The sequence below is a fragment of the Gastrolobium bilobum genome, unplaced genomic scaffold, assembly GCF_033153095.1.
Source record: "Gastrolobium bilobum isolate Gb01-03AN ecotype WA unplaced genomic scaffold, APGP_CSIRO_Gbil_v1 utg7258, whole genome shotgun sequence".
In the NCBI taxonomy this organism is placed as follows: Eukaryota; Viridiplantae; Streptophyta; class Magnoliopsida; order Fabales; family Fabaceae; genus Gastrolobium; species Gastrolobium bilobum.
In genome coordinates this window covers 235372-252493 of record NW_026896893.1, presented here as the reverse complement: position 1 = coordinate 252493, position 17122 = coordinate 235372, and the positions used below count along the sequence as shown (strand labels likewise).

Here is a 17122-nt window from a genome sequence, read left to right as displayed (position 1 = left end):
AATATAAATTTATATATATATACCCGGTTCATGCGGTTCAACCAGTGACCCACCGGTTGAACCATTGACCCAGTGACCCGGTACCTCGACCGGGTCAATGACCGGTCCGGTTCTAATAACATTGCCAAGCAGAGACTATAAATAAAATAAACCTTGTTATTGGCTGTGCTCGACGACGTAGAATTGTTCAGATCCATAACTTCCAAAATATAATTAAAAATGACTCATTCCAACTTCCAAGGGATATCTTACACAATATCCTTAAATCTCGGACAAAGTTTTAACAGAAGAATCACTTATAAACAGTATGTACATTGTACAGCAAGCGATTGAAATTAACTTCTAAGTTAAAAAAACATCTGGGGCATGAACCAATTGAACAACTTACAAATCTATGTACAATTTTCTCCACTCTTAAACCATCCCTACAGAGCCAAGCTATCTTTTTTTATGCAAATCCATGGCAATTCTTCAGCACTCTTAGAAGCCACATCATCAAACTCACATGAGACAGTTTTCTTCTTAGGAAAATTATACATTTGGACATCATCATTTTCCATCCTGTAATCAGCCAGTAAACACCCTAAGACGGCTAGTGATCCTCTCTCTGCATATGGGACAATTGCTTATTCTGGATCCACAATCTCTGCAAGTCTGCATCCCAAAATATTGTTAAAAATCATAAAACTAATTAACTGTATAACAAAAGATAAAGGAGACCATGAATTTAATGAGGCTCACCATGTGACCACATCCAAAGGCTAAATCCTTTCCATTGGTTAGACAAATAGCGCAGACCTACATAATTTCATTGGATAAAAACGTAAAATAAATCATCATGCAACTTCTAACATGATAGAAAAGCAAACCTTGTTCCATCAATAACTCTATACTAGAACAATAATCATAGAGAATTAATTATCTATATTTGCTAAGTTTCTAACCAAATTGTTTTCTGGTATCACGAAAAATAATATCTATTTTCTTTCTGGTAAATTAAAAAAAAAAAACTGAGATCAACTGGCACAGTGTTGTTCCAGCTCAAGGTCTCAGAGTTGAATCCTGACTACGCAACTATGTTAAAAAAAAACTTGGTAGGAAGTGATTAAGGAGAAAATATACTGAAACACTCAAGGATTCAATCATATATACCATTTGGTTTCGCTCATCTTCCATCATGGATGCTGGCATTGTGCTCAGAACATGAGCTGGAGGCACAGGCCGAGAATAAGGAACTGGAGGAGGTCTTGGAACTATTTTCCTTGCCCTTCCCGTTTGATGACTTTTGTACAAAAAAACAAAAGACAGAAGAAGAAAAACATAGTAATCATCAAAAAAAAAAATTTAACAAATTGTCACTTGAAAGAAAACCACATTGCTTTTAAGAAATCTGTCACCAAATGAAACTTAAGCTAGTGTATAAGAAACCAACCCAAGTATTCCAAGTTCAATGTTAGCTTTATATTGGAAAGGTATCTCCATTAGAGCAGCCAGAGCAAAAGCAGCTTCTTTCTCAGAAGAGCTTGCGCTCTTAGACATTATGTCAGTGAAGTTAACAAACTGCATAAAAGGGGAAAGATGTTTTAATGTAATGAATTGATTGCAAACAATGCAAATAAGTAATGCCACCTAAAATTTCTGCTACTATTGCTATATATACCTGAAAATTATCAAAATTGCGTGCAGGTATCTTGTCATCAAACTTTTTCATGTCTTCCCAAGGTCCATCACCAACTCCAATCAGAATAATAGAAAGTGGATATGAACTGGCAGCAGAAAAGTATAAAACAGAAAATCATTTGTTGTTTTATTTTAATCTTAACATTGGAGACAAGATAAAGTTAGTTCTCTTATAGCTGAGGCTAGCTTCCATTTTATTTTATTTTTGATAATTCATTGTGTTTTTTTTGGGAGAGGGTACACTTCAGTACAAATTAACAATCTTGATAAACATCTACCTTGCATCAACGATTGCTTTGATTGTTCTCTCTTCTTGAGGACTGAGTTCTCCATCATCAGTGTTGACACTTCTTGTAACCTTCAAATTGGACAAAATTATACAAATTTGAGAATCACATGCACACACACATACTTGGAGGTAACATAGTATACCTGGCCATCTGCAATAATAACCAAGACATGGAATTGGCCACCAGTTTTCTCAACTATGTCTATCGCAGCCTCAATCACTGGAGCATAAGAAGTTGGTCCTTCAAACAAAATGCAAATATTTCTTTAGCCATGACTATTTAGTTTACTAATGTTATGTTATGTTAGTTATTTTCCATTCTATGCTTTATTCCACAAAATGGGCATTTCCTTATTCATTAACACAAAATTATTATTATTATTATTATTATTATTATTATTTTGGATTGGAATTTTTATACCATGTCTAGTTTTATGAAACAACGAATCACTCATGGTTTTCAAGAGAGGTGGAATTGATGATCCTATGTTTTAAGGAATAAAGAATATTTATGTCATTTATATCAAATTAGATTCCGATCCACCTTGATTTTTAATGGTACCGAGCAATGTAACAGCAAAATGACATCAAGAAACAGCAAAAAGAAACACTTCTATTAATTCAATAGTTCGCAAGAGACAAGCTCCATTGACAATTCCAACAATAACGCAAAAGAAATAGAGCAACAACAGCCTCCCATAGCTCTTTTTATAGACTCAACAGCAGGACAATGACAATAGTAAATAGCAATGCAGAAATACAACGATAACAGTAACCAAATGACACTGCAGTAGTACAAATACTCTTATTAAGGACAAATGACAGACTCCATGACTCCTACAGCTCCCTGATTATCCGTCTTCCAATGATAATAACCCTATTCACCAGCGACTGAGCACCACGCTCAGCTACCCCACACCCACAATATGAATATTCTCCTCCCCTCACACCATTTCCCTCATTCCTTTTATTCCCCCACCATCCGAATCTTCTCCCACTAATTTCCCCACATCCACCTCTTCATTCAACGCTTGCCATGTCTCATTATTTCCTCTAACTAACTGCTCTTTTATTTCTTCATTCCTCTTTTGTCCTTCCTTATTTTTAGTATTTTTCCCTTGAGTATTTTTAACACTCCTTTTGTATATTATTTTATAAGGTTCCAGCTCCTTAGGCCCTTCAATACCCCCTCCCTCAAAAACCACCTTGTCCTCAAGGGGAAAGGATGGAAACTGCTCTTGAATAACTTCCAATGCTTCCCAGGTACACTCACAATCAGGTAGTCCTTGCCATTGCATCAGCAATTCTATCTGACCATTCAGTAATTTCCGAGCCTTTAGCACCTCAGCTTGCTGCACCTGCAACTCCAAATCTTCTGTCAAGAAACGAGGTAAATTTAATACTGGTGTGGATGGCTGGACCGATTTCTTTAACTGGGAAACATGAAAAAAAGGTTGCACCTTTGAATATGAAGGGAGCTTTAGTACATATGCCACTGGTCCCACACGCTTAAATGGACCATAAAACGCGGGATAAGCTTCTAATTTATCCTCCGAGCTAGAGGACGCAGCTTATATGGTTGGATTTTTAAGAATACTTTATCTCCCCCAGCAAACTCCACTTTTCTCCTCTTTTTATTAGCTTGTGTTTTCATTCTCTCTTCTTACAAAGATTGATCTACAGCCTCCACAGGTATGTCTCCTCCTCCTAACTGCAGAATAGCAGGTAGATCTCTGCCATATAATGCTTTGAAACGCGTCATCTGAATAGCTCTAGGAGGAATTAAACCAAAACTCTGCACATGGTATCCATTTAACCCACCCCTTTGGATGACTATTGATGAAACAACGTATGCTGAACTGAATCCAAAGTGCAGTTAACAACTTCGACTCACCATCCGTTTGTGGATGGTATGCTGAACTGAATCTTAGTTTAGTTCCTGCCAATTTGAAGACCTCTTCCCAAAATTTGCTCACAAATGCCCTGTCATGATCTGATACTATGGATTTTGGGAATCCATGCAGTCTCACAACCTCTCTTATGAAGACAACAACCACCTCTTGAGCCGTTAATGGATGTGTGAGTGTTAAAAAATGAGCATACTTGGTGAATCATTCTACAACCACCAGAATGGTATCCATTACCTTAGATTTGGGCAAACCCCCTATGAAATCCATAGAAATATCTTCCCATACCCTCGTAGGAATTGGTAAGGGTTGGAGAAGCCCACCAAGAAGAAGGTTGTCATACTTCTGTTGTTGACAAGTACGACAACCCTTATATCTACCCCATTAATTTTGCTACCCACTTTTGTTAATTTTCAGCCATGATTCTCTGTTCAGTAAGATACTTCAAGTTGTGCTGATTTGTCCTTGTTATAAAATGCCTTCCCAAGAGATAGTGCCGCCATTTAATCACTATAAACACAATTCCTTTCAGCTCCCTTTCATAAACTGACAAAGACCTAGCTTTTTCAGAAAACGCCTAACTCAAAAATGCTACTGGTCTCCCCATTTGTATAAGGACAACCCCAATTCCCACTCCCGAAGTATTTGTTTCCACAATAAAAACCTCTTCGAAATTCGGTAGAGCTAAAATGGGTAGTTTCACCATGGCTGATTTTAAAGCGTCAAATGTATCTTGGACTCCTTCTCCCCACTTAAAATTATCCTTTTAGAGTAGTTGGGTTAACAGTCTAGCAATCTGTCCATAATGTTGGACAAATCACTGGTAATAACCTGTAAGTCCCAGAAAGCCCCCACAACGCCTTCAAATTCTGAGGTACAGACCAAGAACTGTTTCCAACTTCCTCGGGTCAGTTTTCACCCCCTCCTTAGAAATTAAGTAGCCTAAATATTCCAACTCTTCCTCTGCAAAATTACATTTTTGTAATTAACATGGAACTGATTCTGTTTGAGGATTTCCAGCACCACTCTAAGGTGTTCCACATGTTGTTCTTTGCTTCTTCTATAGACTAGGATATCATCGAAAAATACTAGCACGAATTTTCTCAGATATTGTTTGAAAACAGATTTCATGAGTGATTGAAAAGTAGAGGGTGCGTTACTTAGCCCAAATGGCATGACTAAGTACTCATAGTGTCCCTCATGTGTGCGAAAAGCAATTTTTTCAATGTCTTCTTCCCTCTTCCGGATCTAATTGTAACCATATTTGAGGTCCAATTTAGAAAAAATGTCTGCCCCTCCCAACTCATCTACCAGTTCATCAGTAATGGCTATCGAAAACTTATCAGGAATGGTTACCTTATTTAAAGCTTAGTAATCCGTACAAAACCTCCAGCTCCAATCCTTCTTCTTAACCAGGATCAATGGACTGGAATATGGACTGCTGCTTGGGCAAATCATACCCGCTACAAACATATCTCGGACAAACTTCTCGATTTCCTCCTTTTGATAATGAAGATATCGATATGGTCTTATATTTGGAATTGTCGCTCCTTCCTTCAGCATGATTATGTGGTCACATACTCTTTTGGGAGGTAGATTAGTAAGTGGTTTGAATACCAGCTCAAACTCCTTCAACAACTCCGTGAACCTTGAGATTTCTATTTTCTTCCCTGTTTGAATACTTCTGTTTTGGACCTCTGCCAATCTACTAAGGGATTTCTTGGTTCCACCATTGGAACCAACTCAAAGCTTTCCCTTCCAAGCAAATGGATGTCGTTTCCACTTGTTCCTCCACCGGAATCCGATTGACACGAAAATATCTCTCAGCTCGGAAAATCCACCCATATAGATCTTCCCTGAGTAAATGAAAGTTCTCTTCCAACCTCCCATTACTCGCCTCCAGCCTGTCCGGTCGTCTCTTCACTTCCTCAATTCTAGCTTCCATCTCGTTGGTCCGTTAAGCCCCATCAGGATCGAACGAGCTCTGATACCAAATTAATGGTTATGGGCAATGTAACAACAAAATGACAGTAAGAAACAGCAAAAGAAACACTTCCATTAATTCAATAGTTTGCAAGAGACAAGCTCCTTTGACAATTCCAACAATAACGCAAAAGAAACAGAGCAACAGCCTCCTATAACACCTCATATTTCTAAAACGTATAATTATATATGAAAATAAGGATTAAAGGGTAGGATTAGTGAAAATTCTGAAATTATGGCCAAAATACAAGGGACGGGTAAAACGGTAATTAGCCAAACACGTAACCCTGGAAGGTAAAATTGAGTAGGAGGTCTCAAATGAGAAAACTAATCCAGGAAATGGATTCAGAACGAAAAATTGAGTAGTTAGGAAGGTTTCTGAAAATTTGGTGAATAGTGTTTTTACCGGGTAAAAATATTGTGGTACAGTTGCACCGTAAAACGTGCCGAATGAATTTTGAGCTCTAGGTTTGGATATAAGTTATAAATGGTATATAGGACTTGGAAATATGATTTCTGATGAAAATTGACGGAAATTAGTGAGTTTGGGGAAGCGTGCCTACGACGCGCATAACAGCTTAAAACTGCGATTTCTCCGAACGACCGGAAAACTCCGGATTCATCTGATCAAGGACAATTAAAGGACAATTAAAGGACAATGTTAAAAATTAGAGTTTTTAAATAGGTTATGAAATTATGGACGTTTAGCGGAATAGGCGGGAGATTTGAATTAGTTTGAAATCGCGTGAGGTGGCGGTGGGGCCCACCTCACTTAAGTGACTTGGTCCACATGGACCAAGTCCACTATTCATCATCATCTTTCCCCTCTCTCTTTCTTCAAGGCTGAAACCCTCCCCTCCTCCATGGAAGTTTTGATTCAAATCTTCTCTTCCTCCTAACTCCTTCAATACTACCCCGAATCAAGAAAAGTTTGTGAGCAAAGTTGTTGGAAATCATCATCCGAACACATCCCACCGATTAGTTTCCCTTAAAACCCTCTCATTTGTGAGAAAAAGGGCAAAGTCAGCCACGAATTTGAGAAGAATTTTGGGATTTTTGGAGTTGTTTGCTCAAGCCATTGCTTGGGGATCACTTGGAGGAGTCTTGGGACTTGATTGTAGGTAAGTTTCAACACCTTTTATTGGTTGAATTGATAGATCATATTTCATGAAACCTAGAGCATGTTTGTGTGATTGATATAGTTAGAGAGCTCAAATGAAAATTGTGTATTTGATAAAAGTAGCTTAGAATGATGTTTTAGAGTGATAAATGACATAAAAATTATTGGTGAAAATTGGATATTAATTTAGTAAATTTTTGGTTGTGATTCCATGACTTTGTGAAATTGATTGATTGTAGGATTGTGTAATTGAGTTGTTGAGTGTTTGTATGGGTTGATAGTGATATGGTATGATGGTTGGGAATGTTGAATTGGATTGGATAACCATTGGTAGGAGGCCATGTACATTTCGGCCATAGTGAGGAAATTGGGGATTTGATGTTGTGAAATTATGTGGTTGATGTGTTGTAGTGTTAAATGGTATTTAGAGGTGTAAGGACTGTTCGGAGCCCTGTTTGAGGTTGGCTGGTAGATTTGCTTGTCCCACTTCAAACGGTGATATCCGGAACAAACGAGAACTTTATGACTTGTGTGATAGCTCGTTAGAAAGATAATTAAGTCTAGAATAACATACTAAAAGATGAGAGGTTCGAGGCATGCGGTTTATCCGCATAAATTAAAAGACCGAACCATGTTCAGATAGGTAGAAAACGTAAAAGAGAGATTTAGGCTAAGTGGGTTTATGGGAACCCCTTAGTGACTTGAGAGAGGTAATATATGATATGTAAGTAGTTTAAATAATTATTCCGCAAAGAGTTATCAGTTACGGTCACAGCTTTTATTTATTACGCCTTATTATTGTTTTAAATGCTCGCGTAATAAACGGAAAAAGTTTACTCGCATTTTTATAAATGAATTGCTGTGATTGTAACTGCGCTTAATATCATAATCAATGTTAACAATATCGGTACGTAACGGGCTGTTACACCTCCCATAGCTCTTTTTACAGACTCGATAGCAGGACAATGACAATAGTAAATAGAAATGTAGAAATACAACGATAACAGTAACCAAATGATAATGTAGTAACACAAAAACTGTTAAGGGGGCATTTGGTACGAGAGATATTTTTTTTACCGAGAAAAAAAGATTGTTAAGGATTTGGTAAGAATTTTTTTATCCCAGGTAAGTTACAAAAAAGTGTTTGGTTGGCCAAAATTTTGTAGGGAAAGTTGGGTTAATTTTACTGATGCTATATTTGGTTGATGGTAAAATATTGATGGGAATGTGAACGAAATTATCAAAATACCCTTAATTTTTTGAATATGCCAAGTGAGTCATCATCAAATGTTGCTTTTTTTTGGGAAAAAGTGAATCAAATGTTACTTTTTGACAATCCAAGATTAAGGAAAAAAAAATACCAAAGGTTAAGTGGGAAAAAAATTTGCCTTTGTGTAGTTCAAAAGGAAAATACCGGGTAAAAAAAGTTGTTGGCATTTTGTTCACAATACCCATACCAAACATGGTAAATAAATATTTCTTACCCCACTTTCCCATCATTCCATACCAAACACCCCTTAAGGACAAATGACAAACTGCGTGACTCCTATAGCTCCATGATTATCCGTTTTCCAAAGATAAGAACTCTATTCACCAGCGACTGAGCACCACGCTCAGCTGCTACCCCACACCCACAATATGAATATTCTCCTCCCTTCATACCATTCCCCTTATTCCTTTTATTCCCCCACCATCAAAATCCTCTCCTACTAATTCCCCACATCCACCTCTCCATTCACTGCTTGTCATGTGTCATTCCCTCTATCTAATTGCTTTTTTATTTCTTCATTCCTTTTCTACCCTTCCCTATTTTCAGTATTTTTAACTCTCCTTTTGTATATTTTTTGTAAAGAACCTTGGGATACACCACCTCAAAAGCTAGCTCAAAGGGTGGGAGTGTCCAAGGCCTATATATATCTCAACACGCTCCCTCACACAAGAGCCCATTGGGCTTGAAGAGTGGACAATGCAATAGGCCCAGACTACCTGTGCTAAGAAATGCCACAAGAGAAATTGGGGGGCGGCGAGGCTCTGATACCATGTAAAGATCCTTGGGATACACCACCCCAAAAGCTAGTTCAAAGGGTGGGAGTGTCCAAGACCTTATAAACTCCATATTAGTTGCACATACAACCAATGTGGGACTATATATCTCACACGCCCCCTCACACGAGAGCCCATTGGGCTTGAAAAGTGGACAATGCAACAGGCCCAGCCTACATGTGCTAAGAAACACCACAAGAGAAAGTGGGGGGCGGCGAGGCTCTGATTAGGGGTGTTCATCAACCGATCCAAACCGATTCAAACTGCGGTGACCGAACCGAAAAAAAGGAAAACCGAATAATTCGAAAATCGAAAAACCGAAAACCGAAAAAAAACCGCAAATTTTAATTGGATTGGATCGGTTTTGGATGGGTTGATGAAAACCGATCCAATCCAAACCGATCCAATATATCAATTCCCATCTACCTACTTGGGTCTTTCTTTAATCATAGTCTAAAAATTTCTAAACCCAAGACCCATTAACCCATCAACTAAACCCAAGAAAAAATTTAGTCACATCTCATCAAAAAAAATTTATCTTTGTAGAGCTTCATATCTCATTGCCAAAAAAAAAAAACCAATATTATAGTTTACTAATGCTTTTATATTTCAAATTTTTTTTTTACGAAGCCAATATATACAAAAGATATTATTTGCATAATAATCATGAAATAAATTTTAGGATTTTCATAAAACCAAAAACCGATCCAATCCAAACCGAATGGATGATTATATAATCAAACCGAAGGAATTGGATCGGATGATTTTTGCTTCCAAAATCGATCCAATCCAAACCGCGAACACCCCTAGCTCTGATACCATGTAAAGAAAGCGGGGGGCGACGAGGTTTGAGCTAGCTTTTGGGGTGGTGTATCCTAAGGTTCTTTACATGGTATCAGAGTCTCGCCGCCCCCACTTTCTCTTGTGGCGTTTCTTAGCACAGGTAGGCTGGGCCTGTTGTATTGTCCACTCTTCAAGCCCAATGGGCTCTCGTGTGAGGGGGCGTGTTGAGATATATAGTCTCACATTGGTTGTATGTGCAACTAATGTGGAGTTTATAAGGTCTTGGGCACTCCCACCCTTTGAGCTAGCTTTTGGGGTGGTGTATCGCAAGGTTCTTTAAAAGAACCAATTCAACCCAAAAGCTTAAGCTGGTGGGTGAAGCTACATTAATGGTTTTATATATCTCAACACGCCCTCTCACACGAAAGCCCACTGAGCTTGAAGGGTGGACAATGCACAGGCTCACCTACCTGTGCGAAGAAAGAAATTTCACTTGAAAGAAAGTAGGGGGCAGTGAGGATCGAACCCGAGACACGAGGCTCTGATACCATGTAAAGAACCAATTCAACCCAAAAGCTTAAGCTGTTGGGTGAGGCTACGTTAATGATTTTATATATCTCAACACGCCCCCTCACACGAGAGTCCACTGGGCTTGAAGGGTGGACAATGCACAAGCCCACCTACCTATGTGAACAAAGAAATTCCACTTGAAAAAAAGTGGGGAGCGTCGAGGATCGAACCCGGGACACGAGGCTCTGATACCATGTAAAGAACCTTGGGATACACCACCCCAAAAGCTGTCAAAGGGTAGGAGTGCCCAAGACCTTATAAACTCCACATTAATTGCACATACAACCAATGTAGGACTATATATCTCAACACTAATCTATAAGGTTCCAGCTCCTTAGGCCCATCAATTTTATATACCAAACAATTGAATGGCTTGGAAAGCTACTCCATTCCAAAAATTACAAAACTAAGGATGGTGACTGGTCATTCCATTTTACCCTCCAATGTTTATATGTTTTCAACACAAAATAAAACAGTCATTTACAAGCAAATACAGGATATTGAGCTAAATGATTCCAACAAGAACAACCCAAAAAGCTAAAGATAATAATTACCTGAAAGTCTCAAGTTCGGAACGATTTTTTGGTAGCAAGACAAAACTTCCTCAAAACCATGGCAAGATGAATGATCACTGTGAAAGCTAAACACTTCGTGATCATGAGTGGTAGCTGCATAGTAATAGAAGTTGAACAATTGTTATATTGGAAAAACTATAACTTCCTTTTGTAATTTTATCAATGTTCAGCTTTGAGTATTAGGCCTTACCATCACCAAATCCAAAACAAGGAATCAAATTGTCATCATCAAAGGGTGCCAAAGTCTTGCCAATAATAGAGATGGCTTTCTCATAGGGGTTAGGTGTATCTCCAATAGCATGCAGGCTTCTATTATTGAATGAGATTCTTCCTTCAATAACAACATGGATACATTGGCTTCTTAGGCTAACAGTCAAAAACCAATCATCTCAAAAGGAAATAATAACCAAAACCTGTAAATTAGTGTCAAATCATATATCATTTTCATGCCAATTTAAGTTCTCAATTATGGCTTCATTCCATCTTATATTGATTGCAATGGATCATAGAATTAGTTAAATTTTGTTTGTGTACTATTTACCAGTCCATTCATTGCTTTTTGTGAAATCAATTCCAAGGACAAGATTTGATGATTCTAAGCCTTCTTTCCTCAAGGCACTTGTAACCTGTATAGGAGAATTGAAAAAACAAGTATGAAATTTTCAAGAAATCCACTTGACAAAGCACATTTGGGTAGGTGACAATACAGAAATTCACTAATAAATACTGCTTACTAATGAGTTCAATTAAGATAATCTTTGGTGTAATTGGGAAAATCAATTTAGATATTAGAAATTTTAATAAGATTCGAAGTTCCAACTGTTTCACATGGATGATATTACTAACTTTTTTCCCCCACATACACACTCATCCAAAATATATATATTGGAATAGATCATTTTACACAGTATAAGTTATACTCTCAATAACCTGCCCTTATATATATATATATATATATATATATATATATATATATATATTTTCGTATACAACAAGTTGCATTAGCACACAGATAAATAAGAAACTTGTTACATGACATGAATATGAATAATGTGAGTCCAAATTTTCCTATGCATTTTGCAAGAAAAATAAAAGTAGTACTCTACAGTCATACATGTCAATGATATTCAATGGAATGACTTTATGGGTATATACTTAGGGGGGGGGGGGTTTCTGCTTTTGTTATAGAGAAAATTTCTCTGCCACGTTTATATAAAAATGAATAGGTCACATTATAAAGAGAAGAGATAGAAAAGATTAACGGGACCCATTCACTTTTATGTTAGTGTGGCAAAAAAGAAATTTCTGCTGCCAAATAGAAACATTAAACCCATATACTTATTTTTAAGTATTTAATAATACTTGATTTCATAATAAATACCCAAAAATTTATTAAATATAAGTGATAGTCAATAAAATGTTTACCAACTCATTTACTAAACCTAATAAAATAAATAAATACTCATACAATATCTGCTTTTGTACGATTTCAATTCTCAAAGTCCAAGTGCAATGTAACTGAGAAAATATAGACATAAAGATATAAAATTTATAATTCTGAAATTACGCTTAAAATTTTTAATGAGTTGATCCTCTCACGTATATGTTTTCATCACCATTAATTTACTAATAAACAATTAAGATTATCTCCGGTAAACTCTTGTCAATATTCCCAAAAAAAAAAAAATTAAGTAATTTTTTTAAAATAATATTACCAAATTTTTAACTCATGAAATCTATCGTATATCTCGTTATTTAAAAACTTTTCCCAAATAGTAAGGAATCTAGATTCATTTTTGTGACATAAATTGACAGCAATATCGTACCTTCACTAAGTGGTCCCATAGAAAATAATCAAACAAACAAAATCACACTCGTTCGCGTGAGCATGTGGGTCACTAAAAGACAAATACGACTCCGTTAATTTTTATTAAAAGTTTAAAACTGTATAACGTTCTTCCATATTTATCGTTGGGAAAAAGATATGTTATTATATATATATATATATATATATATATATATATATATATATATATATATATATTTAAATTCACTTAAAAAATAAAGACAAAAAAATAAAATACATGATCCACATTTTTTTGTGAAAATAAAAAAACATAAATTATATCATTTAAAATAAGAAAAAATATACTCTTATATTATAAAAGAATATTTTTCTCTCTTACACATACATCAATTTTTGTGTTACTTTTTAATTTTACATTTTTATAAATAAATAGATCCCACCCATAATTATTTCTATAACATTTAAAAAAAAAAAAATCTTATTACATAAGATTAATAAAAGCTTTAAAATAATAGACATCTTTTTCCTTTATTGTTTTCTTTTCCTTGCGTGTGATATGGGTTGTCTGACACCTACCTTAACACACTGTCCTTAGACCCATTTAATTTTTTTCCACAGTTTCTTTACTATTTCAACCCCCAACCATTTTTAATAGAATTATTGGGAAAAAATAAAGCTTCTTTATCACATTATTGGAAAAAAATAAAGTCACGTCATATAACTATTTGGAAATATAACACGAATATAGTTCTTGCCTAAAAAATTTCATATTTCGTAATTAGTAACAGATTTTGGTTTTTTTTTTGGGGGGATGAAGAAAAACTCCACATATTCCTACCAAACAAAGTATTAAATTCTTATGAAAGTTGTAATTTGGAAGCTTTTATTTCATTTTATACTCTACTCAACCTCTTTCTCTATCTATGGACTTTCCAGTTTCCAGTGGACTCTGTACTCGATGCTTCGAAGTCAATACTCAATACATTATTACAACCTTCACCTCATAATGATGGAAAACGCGTTGACGTCACCTTAGCATATGCGAATCAAATTGAAGAAACGTGCTCCCGTTAATCATTTTGAAACAGCACTTTCAGATTAATTAAATGTAGAGAAAAAATTTCTTAAGATATTTTTTTAAATTTAATTCTTAAAAATGTTAATTACATTATTTTGATTTCCAAAAATTTATTTAATACGAAGTAATTTTAAAATTTTTAAAACTTGAGAAAGGATCAGTCACGATTACAAGATAAAATTACTAAAATACCATTACATAATTTATACTTTCAAAATTCACATTTAGATCGGAAGTTCCTATTAAATATATTACATTTATAAAACATCATATTAATATAAATTTATTTAGTATATTATTTATATATATAACCTTTAAAATATATATTTCTTTGGAATATATGAAAAAAAAGAATATATTCTTATGTTGTTAAAAAAAATTATAAAATTTGACACAAATAATCAAGGAAATATATAGTGATAAATATAGAAATATATATATAGAAATGTATATAGTTCAGGTAGGGTCAAATGCGAATAAGAAATAGGAAAAAAATATGAATTTCACTATACATATAAGAGATAAAATTATATTTTATAACATGTGAAATATTAATATCATAATTTTATGAAAAAAAAAACGTATCCTTTTAAATGACACAACTTATATCATTTCACTCTCACAAAAAGGTGAGACTCACTTTTTTTTTGTATTTTGTCAATTCTTTCTCCTCCGTAATCTATCATTTTCTCTCACTTAAAAAAATGACATAATTTTACATCATTTAAAATGACACATACTTTTCACTAATTTTATATAAACAATCTCAAATAAATTTGATAACCCCACGGTTGCATTTATTTTAATTTTTTAATTTTCTAATTTTTTTCTTACTTTGAGTACCAACAAGGGGTGAAACTGGACCGGCCCGGCCTACAGAGGCCTACGGCTCGGCCTACGTCAGGCCAGACCTGACCTAGTATATTTTGTAAAATAGGCCCGACTTGAGCCTTGAAAAAGCTTGTTTAATAAAAAAGCCGTAGGCCCACTTTCACAAGGCCTGACCTATAAGCCTACAGGCCGGCATATATTGTACTATTTATTTTAAATAAAATAAAATAAAATAGAATAAGTATGCCTTGAAGAAAAAATATATATAAATTTAATCAATTGCAATTATTTATAACTTAATTATATTCGATTATATTTTAATAGAAATCTGACTTTATTTCTTATGTAAGAGGAGTCAACATCTCAGCATGTTAGATTGTGTATATTAATATATTAAAAAGTTTTTGAGAGAAGTTATACTTACTACAAGCATCATGATGTATTTGTTGGATTCATGTAGTTATTTTAATTTACATAGTATGAATTTGTTTGTTGGATCTGATAAAATATATGTTATTTAATTTGAGTATTTTGCTTTTGAAAGTGACTTAAATGCAGATTACATGAGTTTTGTTATAATTCATGATTCTGTTTGAACGTTGAAATTATGATTTTTGGTTCAGCAACAGAATTTGAGTATTTTGTAAAGTTGATTCATTGTTCTGCTTGGAAATTAAAAATTAACAGGCTAACGGGCTAGGCCAGGCTATTTGTTTTTTAATAAACGGGTCAAGTCAGGCTAACAGTTAGATTCATACTAGGCTTGAGCCAGGCCAAAATGAAATTTTTTGACGTATGCTTGGACTTTTCGAGACAAAACTTGACCCAGCTCAGCCCACTTTCACCTCTAGTACCAACCATCCTTAAAAGCAGTGACACTTCTGTCGAATTTGAATCCAGTAGAGTACGTATAGTACGCCCATTACAGTATATTTTAAATTATAATATAAATGATACAAAATTAGCAATTGAAATAAAATACAATTAAGTAATGAAATTATAGTATTCAATTTATACTATTTAAAAAAATACATAATAAAATAAAAATATCAAATAAAATCAATTTAAATAATTTGATACAAAGTTACAAATAAATTATGTTTTTTATTATTGATGCCATTTATATAATAATAAAATTGAAATAAAAATTTTTAATTTTTAATACGACATTTATTTTTTATTAATAGTGCTAATTATTTATATTAACGAGTAAATTTATAATAAAAATAAAATTATATATATATATAATAAAATTAACTTTAACTAACTCTTTTAAATAGAGTATTTTCTGTCCAAGATATTACCCTTTTGGAAAAAGAGTTTATCTTTTTAAATGACAAAACTTACATCCTTTCATTCTTACAAATAGGTGAGATTCACAATTTTATTTTTTTTGTCAAGTCTCTCTTCCTTTATCTATCTCTTTATCTCTCTTAAAATAACACAATTTTACCACACTTTTCCCTACTCTTTTTTTGCTACACAAATAATAATAATAATCTACTCCTAGAATTCAACTTCACTTTTCAGTCAACGCTTGAACTAATTCACTTAGGCATCTCGGATCGAATCTAAAGTCTATCCAAAAATTGCAAACAAAACACAAAATCACCAAGAGTACGAAACGAATCAAGAAGAAGAGAAGCCACGAGAAGTTGAACACAGAGACAATTACATATAATTTGAATCTGAGAATAAAAAAAGAAGAGTAGTCGCAACAAACCTGTTGAAGGGTAGTGAAGTTATCAGGAATTAGAGCATACTTCTTCTTTGTAGATATCTTTGTGTCCCCCAAAGAGCTCTTCCCTGAACCATCATGCATCTTGAAAGACATGGGTGGTGGCGCTCGCCTTGGCTCCGGTGTTTGCGATGACATGGTTCCGCTGCTTATGTCGTCGGAGGAGCTTCTCCTATCAGCTTTTCTGGAAAATTGAGCTTCACGTTTTTTAGCATATGAGTTTCCCATCACATGTTCAGCTAGTCGTTCTCAAGAGTTATGTCATATATGAAATATTAAAAAGGAAAAAGTGTATATCATTTTAAATAATACAAAGTTGTATTTTTTTAAGTGAGAAAAAAGAATGAGTGAGAAAATTTTTAAATGTATGGATCCTAATTTTTAATGAGAGTGAAAGGATATAAGATGTGTCAATTAAAATGATATATCTTTTTTCTTAAAGACTACGAATAGCCTTTTTATTTACTAGGAATTAAAAGAATATCATAAAATTTAACTAGGACCAAAAATGATATTTATTCTAAAAAAAAAAAATCATTTTAAAAAACGGCTAAAAAGGGGCAAAGTGATTGCATAATATAAATTGCAAATTGTGGGAAACGAGGTGATGTGTTTGGTACTTTGGTTGGAAAATCGGGACAATGACCGTACTGCCACTTTTTAGGCAAAATTTTACCTGATTGTCATTTATGAAAAAAAATTTGCAAAAATGCCACGC

General features: G+C 34.5%; 1 protein-coding gene across 1 annotated transcript; it reads right to left on the bottom strand.

Moving 5' to 3' along the window:
* Positions 1-239: 239 nt before the first annotated feature.
* On the bottom strand, positions 240-16632 carry LOC133302673 (E3 ubiquitin-protein ligase RGLG4-like). Its single transcript, XM_061502487.1, has 11 exons — positions 16390-16632; positions 11492-11576; positions 11141-11281; positions 10930-11043; positions 2113-2210; positions 1959-2038; positions 1661-1766; positions 1433-1560; positions 1153-1282; positions 742-798; positions 240-654 (listed from the first exon to the last, which is right to left on the bottom strand). The coding sequence occupies exons 1-11, from the start codon at positions 16630-16632 to the stop codon at positions 568-570; spliced, it is 1269 nt and encodes a 422-aa protein (XP_061358471.1). The 3' UTR covers positions 240-567.
* Positions 16633-17122: the final 490 nt, after the last annotated feature.